General features: G+C 47.9%; 1 protein-coding gene across 1 annotated transcript in view; it reads left to right on the forward strand.

Moving 5' to 3' along the window:
* Positions 1-12,164, forward strand: part of USP33 (ubiquitin specific peptidase 33) — a 73,028-nt gene that overhangs the window by 42,420 nt on the left and 18,444 nt on the right. Inside the window, exons 13-20 of the mRNA XM_088450087.1 lie at positions 4,037-4,209; positions 4,310-4,380; positions 4,503-4,536; positions 6,863-6,908; positions 7,510-7,690; positions 9,446-9,572; positions 9,800-9,969; positions 11,674-11,755. Of these exons, the coding sequence (XP_088306213.1) occupies positions 4,037-4,209; positions 4,310-4,380; positions 4,503-4,536; positions 6,863-6,908; positions 7,510-7,690; positions 9,446-9,572; positions 9,800-9,969; positions 11,674-11,755 (884 nt within the window). The remainder of the gene's footprint in view (positions 1-4,036; positions 4,210-4,309; positions 4,381-4,502; positions 4,537-6,862; positions 6,909-7,509; positions 7,691-9,445; positions 9,573-9,799; positions 9,970-11,673; positions 11,756-12,164) is intronic.

Genomic DNA, 12,164 nt, shown 5'->3' on the forward strand with positions numbered 1-12,164 from the left:
TATATTATGTCCCTATTTATCCCCAGCATCTCCTGGCCTCCCCCATCTCTTCCCTGGCCCTTCCCCATGAGGCCATGGCACTCTCTGAGGTGCACTATATTATGTCCCTATTTATCCCCAGCATCTCCTGGCCTCTCCTATCTCTTCCCTGGCCCTTCCCCATGAGACCATGGCCCTCTCTCAGGTGCACTATATTATGTCCCTATTTATCCCCAGCATCTCCTGGCCTCCCCTATCTCTTCCTTGGCCCTTCCCCATGAGGCCATGGCCCTCTCTCAGGTGCACTATATTATGTCCCTATTTATCCCCAGCATCTCCTGGCCTCCCCCTTCTCTTCCCTGGCCCTTCCCCATGAGGCCATGGCCCTCTCTCAGGTGCACTATATTATGTCCCTATTTATCCCCAGCATCTCCTGGTCTCTCCTATCTCTTCCCTGGCCCTTCCCCATGAGGCCACGGCCCTCTCTCAGGTGCACTATATTATGTCCCTATTTATCCCCAGCATCTCCTGGCCTCCCCTATCTCTTCCCTGGCCCTTCCCCATGAGGCCACGGCCCTCTCTCAGGTGCACTATATTATGTCCCTATTTATCCCCAGCATCTCCTGGCCTCCCCTATCTCTTCCCTGGTCCTTCCCCATGAGGCCACGGCCCTCTCTCAGGTGCACTATATTATGTCCCTATTTATCCCCAGCATCTCCTGGCCTCCCCTATCTCTTCCCTGGCCCTTCCCCATGAGGCCACGGCCCTCTCTCAGGTGCACTATATTATGTCCCTATTTATCCCCAGCATCTCCTGGCCTCCCCTATCTCTTCCCTGGCCCTTCCCCATGAGGCCATGGCCCTCTCTCAGGTGCACTATATTATGTCCCTATTTATCCCCAGCATCTCCTGGCCTCCCCTATCTCTTCCCTGGCCCTTCCCCATGAGACCATGGCCCTCTCTCAGGTGCACTATATTATGTCCCTATTTATCCCCAGCATCTCCTGGCCTCCCCTATCTCTTCCCTGGCCCTTCCCCATGAGGCCATGGCCCTCTCTCAGGTGCACTATATTATGTCCCTATTTATCCCCAGCATCTCCTGGCCTCCCCTATCTCTTCCCTGGCCCTTCCCCATGAGACCATGGCCCTCTCTCAGGTGCACCATATTATGTCCCTATTTATCCCCAGCATCTCCTGGCCTCCCCTATCTCTTCCCTGGCTCTTCCCCATGAGGCCATGGCCCTCTCTCAGGTGCACTATATTATGTCCCTATTTATCCCCAGCATCTCCTGGCCTCCCCTATCTGTTCCCTGGCCCTTCCCCATGAGGCCATGGCCCTCTCTCAGGTGCACTATATTATGTCCCTATTTATCCCCAGCATCTCCTGGCCTCCCCTATCTCCTCCCTGGCCCTTCCCCATGAGGCCATGGCCCTCTCTCAGGTGCACTATATTATGTCCCTATTTATCCCCAGCATCTCCTGGCCTCCCCTATCTCTTCCCTGGCCCTTCCCCATGAGACCTTGGCCCTATTTCAGATGCACTATTGTATGTTCCTATTTAAAAAATAGGGGGGGGGCGCCAATTCTGTCTCTGGCACAGGGCTCCAAAAAGTCTAGTTACGGCTCTGCTTATAATATTATACACACAGGGGCTTCATCTTTGTATGCCCCTATGCTGTGCTATGATATACTACTGTAATGCCGCAGGAGGGCGTCTTGTGTAAATAGATGAGAATCGGATCATTTCTGTGACCAGTGAACACTGGTTAGTCAGGATGTAATATTGCTGCAGTTGTCAGGTGTATGTCTGTGTGTATATGTATGTATATATAATATAATATATATATCTATATCTCTCTCTCTGCCTGGAATAAGATCTGACATCATTATGTACATCGCATAATCCTTATTGGAGAAGTCAGTGTTATTGCATCTGTGAGCTATTTGGACACATTACAGTGTGTTCTGTCTTTCTCAGACAGACTGTACACAATGGCCCTCATTCAGAGCTGTACGCTCTGAGCATAGCGCACGCTCTGATTGAGGGCCGCCCTCCATGAAAATGGAGCGTCCTCCTGGACGCTCGTATAGCTGTGGGTCACCACCCACAGCCTATACGAGCGTGCATTTTGATGGCCGCGATGGTCGCGACCATCGCGACCATCGAAACTGCGAGCCGGAGCCTGCGGTTGAGGTTTTCAACCGCAAGCTCCGGAGTGATTTTGGCTCTATCAGAGCCAAAATCACTCCCACTGACATCACTAGTGATGTCAGTGGGCCGGCTTCTGACGGGAGGCGTTCCCGTGGGAACGCCCCGTCAGGGAGGCACGCCCCCGGCACGCCCACCAAAGGGGGCGTGCTGTCAATCAACATCGACAGCACGCCCCCTTTGATCAGACACAACGAGCGAAGGACTTTCCTTCGCTCGTCGCGTCTGGCGCATGCGCACGACGGAGCTCCCTCCGTCGTGCGCATGCTCAGTGCATAACATCGACCCACTTGCGAGCGGACAGCCGCTCGCGAGTGGGTCTGAATCAGGCCCAATGTTTGTATATAAATAACACAGGATCAGCTTCCTCTGATACCTGCTGTATCATCTATTTATTCGTGTATAGCCTGAGAATGATTAACGTCCTGCCTGCAGTGATCCATCATGAATGTGATATTACAGTGTTCAGCTGCCAAAACCTTTCTGTAATACTCCATGTCGGGTGATAAACAGTTTATAGTGTTGTCTTGTGGTAAAGTGGACCCATCACCTATACACAGTGTTACCAGCTATTATGTGGCAACGTCGTCAGTGTAGTGGGAATTATTGATCTCTCTGAGGCACGAGGCACTTTATTGGTGCAGTCCCAAATGGCTGCTTCGGCTGCGAGTAAGTGACCGCAGACGTGCGCTCTGATTGGGCCAGCTACAGATGCGTCCTCATATACTATTACTACAGTCACGCCAAACAGCCGTTTCTCTGCACGCCAGGTCCTGTGACGCCCTGCTTGCACGGAGCATCATTTTGTGACTTTTACGCTCAAACGTGCGTTCTGGTTGCCATGTAATGTGACAAAACCGCTTCTTGATTCTGCACTGACTAATTTGATTTGCGACTTTTGTTTGGCTGTGTGAGACTGAGCCCAATCTGTATACGAAAAGCTACGATGTAGCGGATGCAGTTTTTTTTTTTTTTTTTATGACAAGTTCTGTTGTATAGGTTCAGACTCGCACATTGATACATGTGTGTCGCGTATCAATCAGTGCAGTTTTTGTTGCATTGTGTTACCACCAAGACGCACATTCGACTAAAAGAGATGCTGCACCGCTCTGCGCAGTTCAATCACGCCACGTCTCGTGCCGCATCAGGGGCAAATGCAGGATTTTTAAGGGGGGGTTTCCATACTTACAAAACTGAGGGCCAAGGAGGGAGGAGGAGGTTCGCCGGCGGAGTCCAGCGAAGCTGCTCCCGCCTTGGCCATATCAGCTCAGCCAATCAGGGCTCTCTATCTGAGGAGCGACAGCTCAGTCGCACCCCGCGCCGCGGGTGACCCAAGGCTGTCTCTCCGTTTCTATGAAACAAATTTAGTCTGTCAGGGAGGGGTTTCTGAGTACTCAGAAACCCCCCCTGCGTGCGCGCATGCGCATGGCGTATTGGGGCTAGGTGTATGAGCACACCTCTGTATATTGAAGAGGGCCACCTAACCTATAGTATTAACATATGTGACATAATTGATCTTTTCATAGATAGCTTTCTATCTAGAATGCTGTCTGTCCTAGCCTTATAGAAAGGCAGATACTGCAGATAAGGGTGGTGCTTCTCTATCACAAGTCACTTACATAAGGGAAAACCAGAACCTCACAGTAAAAAATGCTGTCCTTAGGCTGCAGATTGTTAGGTGCATACACAGGAGCAGGGCCAGCAATGTTACAGCAAACTAACTGACATGCTATGCTTTGCAGTTTGATCTTTTTGTAGTGTGACAAATTTATTTAGGATTGTGGCATAAATATATTGCTTTATTATTTTAGATGATAGATGTTCTAGTTTTGCTGTATTCCCCAATCAGATCTCTGTAACGCTGGAAACCTTCCAAGACCTCTCCCTGCCTATCCCAGGGAAGGAAGATCTGGCCAAGCTGCACTCGGCAAGCCACCAGACCTCCCTAATCAAGGCGGGCTCCTGCGGCGAGGCCTACGCCCCTCAAGGCTGGATAGCATTCTTCCTGGAATACTTTAAAAGGTACAGCTGCTGTCGCTGTGCGTGGCGTTGCTGCAGGACGGGGCCGTAGTAAATCTATTACCAGCCATCTCATCGCTGTTTCCTTGTCTCATCCCTCTAGTTGGTTCTGGGGCCCCACTGTCACTTTGCAGGACTGTCTTGCTGCTTTCTTTGCCAGGGATGAACTCAAAGGTCCGTTACTTTAATAAGATTGTTCGACTGATTTTGTTATTTTTTAAAAAAAATTTTATCCGAATATTTTCATGGGAAATATTTATAAATGTATATTAATTTATATGTATTTTGTTGTGCAGGTGATAACATGTACAGCTGTGAAAAATGTAAAAAGTAAGTTTTCCAAGTTGTTTCACTTTTTATTTTTTGATGCTTTTTTATTTTTATTTTTTTTTTATGTTATTTTTAAATTCGTATTAACCACCTTGGAATCTGCCCCGTGTGACATACCGTATATACTCGAGTATAAGTCGACCCGAATATAAGCCGAGGTACCTACTTTTACCCCAAAAAACTGGGAAAACTTACTGACTCGAGTATAAGCCTAGTATGGAAAATGGCAGCAGCTGGTAGTGCCCCCAGTAGTAATTCCCCCTGGTTGTGCCCCCAATAGTAATCCCTCCTGGTAGTGCCCCCAGTGGTAATCTCCCCTTTTAGTGCTCCCTGTAGTAATCCCCCACTGGTAGTGCCCCCTGTAGTAATCCCCCCCTTGTAGTTCCCCCAGTGGTAATCCCCCCTTTTAGTGCCCCCTGTAGTAATCCCCCCTTTTAGTGCACCCTATAGTAATCCCCCCCTGTAGTAATCACCCCCCTGGTAGTGCCCCTGTAGTAATCCCCCCCTTGTAGTTCCCCCAGTGGTAATCCCCCCTTTTAGTGCCCCCTGTAGTAATCGCCCCCTGGTAGTGCCCCCTGATAATGCCCCCTGGTAGTGCCCCCTGTAGTCATCGCCCCCTGGTAGTGCCCCCTGTAGTCCCCCCCCCCCCCCCCCCTAGTAGAGAGAGACGTGAAAAGAATAAAAAAAAATAAACACTTACCTTAAACTCCCGCTCCTGGTCCCGCCGCTGTCCGCTCCTCCAGCCGCTTTGCATGGGAGAGACGTCGTCATGACGACGTGTCTCCCATCACCCACTGCGGGAGCCGGAAGATGGCTCCCGCAGTGGGAGCAGCAGCAGCCGCTGAGAGTCTGACAGACTCTCAGCGGCTGCTGATTACAGCAAACACACAGCTGCCGGGGCCGGCGGCTGTGTGTTTGGCAGTGTGTAGCGCTGACCGAACTCCGTCCGGTCAGCGCTACACTTGTCTCGGGTATAAGCCGAGGGGGCACTTTCTCAGCACATTTTTTGTGCTGAAAAACTCGGCTTATACTCGAGTATATACGGTACCTAATTTACGGCTAGTTTTATAATGGCTGCTCTTTGAGGACATTCATTGAATATCAAAGTCGTTTGCAAATTTTCTCTAGACCTGGAACAAAAGAGCCTTTTAGATCTTGTTAAGCTGCTGATGTTACATTGGATCAGTGAGTCCATGTGTCTAGCAGTGAGCGTACCTGGCCCCTCACACAGACCTGTTCAGCACGCAAGAAAAGAAAACCCTGAACATTTCATAATAAGACACAGGAAGCTTTAAATGTCTCAGACTCAATTACAATTAAGGGCCGTATTCAATTAGAAGCGAAAAGCCGTTTTCCGCGGAAAAGTATCGCCGTTCGAGGCTTTTCGCGTGGTCGGAGCTGATCTCCAAATACAATTCCAGTAGGTTTTTGTCTACGTGGAAAGTCAATGGAATGTAATCGGCGAAAAAGATTCACCTAAGAACAGCGGGAGAAATGAAGTGCAGCATTTTTATTTTGGGGTGCAAACGTGGGGAAACCACTCGGAACCCTTGGGACAGTCCCCCCAAAGGACAACTTTCTTAAAAAAAAAAATCCTGGGAAAAAACTTAAGTACCCAAAAAAATACTTTCATTTTGGGGGCGAAAAAGTACAAAGTGGGGGGACAAGCATAAAAATTAGCGAAATAGCCTTCTTAGGGGTCTGCAAGGAGGGGTCAGGGGTTTTGGGGATTGCTAGTGCTTGTAACAAGTGCGTTTTTCACGTTTTTTTAAACTTCACTTTAGAGAATTTAAAACATGCTGTCACCCATTTTCATGTACCCCAAATTTGACTGGACTACTTATTTTCACCAAACAATACTGCATAATGCCATTCTTCACTTTTACAATGACGGTAATAACAAGGATTTTAAACAACTTCAGTTCCCCAAATAGCTTTATTAGGGCTATTGGAACACGTCTACATTGATCCCCAATGTTAGTGCATCTTTTTAAGGGGTTCAGACTGATTTCCCCTATTCTGACAGTACGTTTTTGCTCGGTTAGTAATTGAATAGGGGGAAAAAGCGGGGACGCGCACGATAAGTTTTGACATCTAAAACACGTGAAGCAGGCGACAAGTCGGGTAGGCGGAACTTTTTCGCCGAGGCGAAACTAATTGAATACGGCCCTAATTCTAATAAGACTTTTGGATTATTCAATGTTTTATTAAAAAAATCTTATTCTGTGACTTCTAATTACAGTAAATGTCCCGTAGGTTTACGTATGGTCCAATTTATTGTTCCAAAATGGCGCATTCTTTATTCTTCTTTACTTTACTTTTATAGGTTAAGAAATGGCGTAAAGTTCTGTAAAGTGCAGAGGTTTCCTGAGGTGCGTTCTCCATCCCTTATATAAAATCGACATTTGCCTCCCATGGGACACCGTAGGATAGCATGTGATACATTGGGGCCGATGCCGCGTTTGGTAGCGTAATGGGCGTAACTTACTCCTTGCACATATTACGCAGAGCCCATGATGGGTTCTGTTGGCATCAGCGGCACATGTGACTATTTTATGCCAGGCACACGTCAGAGGCACTAGCAAGCCACTTGCCAACCAGTTATTTTACGTGCAACAGACACATTTTCTCTTAGACGGGCATTAAACTGCTCAAAGCTCCCTAATAGAACAGAACTAACCTCCTATCTTGCATATTCTAAAATAAATTCCAAAATTAACATGGTTAAGCACGCTCTCCAAGACCCATTCCGTGCCCGTGCGACGAAGACAGCTCCAATCACTGTTAGGGGAGTAGCCAATCACAAGCAGTTCACTAGTGCCGGGAGCTGACGTCATCATCAGGTAGAACTTGCACTGTTCTGCCATCTAGTGGCCGGCCAGAGTGCCAACTCCCAAATGGAACAGATTAATACTATAATACTCATTATAATGCACATTGAGGGTCTGTACATAATAACTTTCTGTCCTGTAGATATTGAGCATACACCTGAAGCGATTCAGACATGAGCTGATGTTCTCCACCAAAATCGGGACCCATGTATCTTTCCCACTGGAGGGCTTGGACCTGCAGCCGTTCCTTGCAAAGGACAACCCCAGCCAGATAGTGACTTATGACCTCTTATCTGTGATCTGTCACCACGGCACTGCCAGCAGTGAGTATCTTCCTTCCGTAATAGCTAGAATCTGATTGGTTCCTTTGGTAACTCCAGAGTTGTCCTCTGCACTAATTTTCATAAGTGTCCCAACATATTCTGCGGATAGCAGATTCAATGCATAAGGAAATGACTTAGGCCCTGATTCAGAGCCGGACGCTCTGACCAGAGCGCTCGCTCTGAATCAGGGCCCACCTGCATTAAAATGGAGCGTCCTCCTGGATGCTCGTATAGCTGTGGGTCACCACCCACAGCATATACGAGAGTCCAACAAGATGGTCGCGATGGTCTTGACCATCGCGACCATCGGACTTGCGAGAGAAACCCTGTGGTCGGGTTTCTCAACCGCAAGGCCAGGAGTGATTTTGGCTCTATCAGAGCCAAAATCACTCCCACTGACATCACTAGTGATGTCAGTGGGGCCGGCTTCAGACGGTAGGCGTTCCCATAGGAACGCCTCCGTCTGGCAGGCACGCCCCCGGAACGTCCACCAAAGGGGGCGTGCTGTCAATCAACATCGACAGCACGCCCCCTTTGGTGCGAGACCCGGAGCGATAGAAAGTCCTTTGCTCGCCGGGTCTCGCGCATGCGCATGACGGAGCTCCCTCCGTCGTGCGCATGCGCAGTGGGGACCATTGACCCACTTGCGAGCGGACTGCCGCTCGCGAGTGGGTCTGAATGAACCCCTTAGTTTGTTTATTTGTATTTTTTTTTAAACTTTATGGGCCATATTCAATTTAGAGCGAAAAGCCGATGTCATTTTCGCTATTTTCACTTATCCCCATATTCAATTTCAAAGACTTTTCGCAGGTGCGAAAAGTCTTTGTTAAAAAACGGGGATAAGTTTTCACCACTGTTTAGGCGAAAAAAGTGCAGAATTGGGGTTTTGGGGTGCAGACTTTAAATAAGTACCCTGCACCCCTTGGAATGTCCCTTTAAAAGGTATCTGTGTCAAAAAAATATAAAAAAAATAACATAGGACACCCCACAAAAATTGGTTTCATTTTGGGGGTGAAAAAAATAAAATTGGGGGACAAGCTTTAAAACTAGTGAAATAGCCTCAGGGGGGGTCCCCATGTATGCGGCAGGTGTTTTCTAGAATGCGGGTGGTTGCGGCAGGTGGATTTTTGAAGATTTTTAAAAAAATCACTTTAGGGACTTAAAAATATGCTTGCACCCATTTTCATGTACACAAAATTTTATATTTTTAAAAAAAAATAAAGCTAAATGCTATTCTTCACCACTTATTCTAAGACGCAGTAATGCACCTGCCGCGGCTATTTAAAAACCCCAATTACCTTTAGCAGGCCAATTCGGGGGTACCCAAAGTGATCCCCTATGTCAGACCATCTTTTAGGGGGGGGGGGGGGGGGGGACAGACTGACTTCCCCAAAAGTGCCAGGACTTTTTTCGGTACTTCCCTTTCTGCCGTGTCCCGTTTTCGCCGATTTCCTAATTGAAAACGGGGATAAGCGGGCACGCGCCCTATACTTTATCCCAGGAAAAAACGTCGATGATGGCGAAAAGTCCGACCTCTGACTTTTCGCTCCTAATTGACTACGGCCCTATATATTATGTTAACAGCTTATTTTCTGAGCCAGGGCGTGCAGTATGGGATGGGTCGCAGGTTGCAGTGAGCAATGTTTGTTACATTAAGGCTATATATTTAACCCTACTTTACTACATACTGTATAATGCCGAATTATTGTATCTGGTCGCGTTCAGCAATAACCCTTCTACTGTCTCACGTAACAGGCGGCCACTACATCGCCTATTGCCGCAACAACCTAAACAATCTCTGGTATGAATTCGATGACCAGACTGTGACAGAAGTGAGTGAGGTGACCGTACAGAATGCAGAGGCCTATGTACTTTTCTATAGGTAACTTGTTCATATTCACTTTAAAAGAAAGATTCCGCAGATTCGTAGCTTGTGCAGGCATCTTAAATCTGCATTAATATATTAGCACAGTACAACGTAGATTGAGACGGCACCGCTTAGCGATAAACACCATCCTACCGTGATTTCTCATAACCGTTACTGCTAGTCGCTGCATTGCGGGGACCGCCTTTTACAGCGCCATGCATTCCTGCGTTCTGTTTCTCTAGGAAGTCCAGTGAGGACGCTCAGAAGGAGCGGAGACGGGTGACCAGTCTGCTGAACCTGATGGAGCCCAGTCTCCTGCAGTTCTACGTTTCTCGTCAGTGGCTCAACAAGTTTAAGACATTCGCCGAGCCTGGGCCTATAACCAACAATGATTTTCTGTGTGGGCACGGGGGTAAGCCTGTAGCGGACGTAAAAATTGTACAAACTCCTTGTTTTACCTTTTCACCATTTCATGACTTCATCAGATAGATGGGAAGAAAATACATTAGAAAGTAAGATGTTTAAACACCGTTTCATATATCGGTTACTATATACAGATGTGTCCTTGTACCTCTAGTCTCGATACGCCTTACAGCGCATTATTCCTGGCGTAAGTGAGCTGCCAGGTCCTGTGCAGCTCTGCTAGCGCCGGGCGTCTCTTTTGCCGAAAATGTATTACACAGATATACAAGTGTCGCATATCAAATGAATCAGCACAGCCTCCTGGTGCTTCCTAGTTACATCGCATTGCGACTTAGATGTGTTTTTTTGCAAAAAAAAAAGACACCTGGCACTAGCAGATTTTTACAGGGCCAGACGCACCAAGAGGAGCTGTTTGCTGCGATTCCAGCCAAGACGAGAGAGGACACATCTGTTTTTCTCAGTCTGTGGCTTCCTGCTTCCTCCATTCCCCTCCTCACATCATGTCACTGCCCCTGTCATACACAGCCCTGTCCTCACTAACACATCACTCATCTCCTGATATACTCTGTGCTGTTGGGAGACCCTTCTCCTCCAACTATATAACTCTCAGTCTGTGGCTTCCTGCTGCCTCCATTCCGCTCCTCACATCATGTCACTGCCCCTGTCATACACAGCCCTGTCCTCACTAACACATCACTCATCTCCTGATATACTCTGTGCTGTTGGGAGACCCTGCTCCTCCCACTATATAACTCTCAGTCTGTGACTTCCTGCTGCCTCCATTCCTCTCCTCACATCCTGTCACTGCCCCTGTCACATGCAGCCCTGTCCTCACTGATACATCACTCATCTCCTGATATACACTGTGCTGTTGGGGGACCGTTCTCCTCCCACTATATAACTCTCAGTCTGTGACTTCCTGCTGCCTCCATTCCCCTCCTCACATCATGTCACTGCCCCTGTCACATGCAGCCCTGTCCTCACACATCACTCATCTCCTGATATACTCTGTGCTGCTGGGGACCCTGCTCCCTATACTATATAACGCTAACTGTGGCTTCCTGCTGCTCCCATTCCTCTCCTCACTGCCAGGGGAGATAAGCAGATAGTGAAAACCACAGCGTGTGCTCTGGCTATATGCACATGCCCCTGACAATACAGTGATCTCTCAGCTAGTCCGGCTATAGCGGCACATGTATTGGGCTAGATAACTGTGCAGTGACAGGGGCTGTGTGTGATCACCGTCTATGCCCCATAGAATAAGCCAGCAGTGATTACTATCTCATTGGAGTCACTAGATAACTCCTGTCACATGCAGCCCGTGGCTCACCTGAAGCACCCACTCACCAGTAACCATCGCCCAAGAGGGAGGGCTGATTTTACACCCTGCAGGCTCCCACCCATGGTGCTCTGTACTCCGTCCCATACACCGACCCCACTTCTATGTGGTACATTATTTTCTCCTGTCCTGTCAGAAAGTATAAGAGCAGTAACCCTGGTTCAGGACACTTCATATGTGGGGGCTTCTCACATTCCCTCTCTCTCCTCTGATGTAAGAAATAAAAATGTCTGTTGTGCTTAGCAGAACCCTAACTAAACGAATACTTTTGTGCCTGGTGACTTTATGTGGGGGGTGGGTTTGAATTGACATCGTACATTTCAGATAACATCTGCGTCTCCATCTGTTTGCTAGGTGTTCCACCACGTAAGGCCGCGCTGATAGAAGACCTTGTGGTTATGCTGCCGCAAAACATATGGGACTATTTATACAGCAGGTGCGTAATGACATTATGAGTGAGACAGGATGGTGCGCTGACTTCTTAAAATGTCTTTTGGGGGTTCTTTGTTGTGGCATGATGATAATGAGGTCTCTGACAGGCCGGGGTATAGGAGAGAAAGTAATGCGATTCCATTGCGTTGGAAGGAACATAAAAATCCGACCGATCAGCAAATCATAACTTTGGGAAGATTTTCTTTTTTCCGTATGATGAAAGTTGCATTGATGAGGTCACAGGATCTGCTATAATGACGGGTCTCTACCATGTTTACATGAATGCCGTTAGTACTTTGATGCTTTCCATCGAGGTTCGTTTCCCTGTCTGTCCTATGGGTGAATAAGTTGTTAAATGTTATGTAAAGATTTCAGTTTCTCACTGAGCTCCGATTGCATAACCCTCAGGGACC

The sequence above is a fragment of the Taudactylus pleione genome, unplaced genomic scaffold (assembly GCF_031769625.1).
Source record: "Taudactylus pleione unplaced genomic scaffold, aTauple2 ptg000506l, whole genome shotgun sequence".
NCBI classification, from domain to species: Eukaryota; Metazoa; Chordata; class Amphibia; order Anura; family Myobatrachidae; genus Taudactylus; species Taudactylus pleione.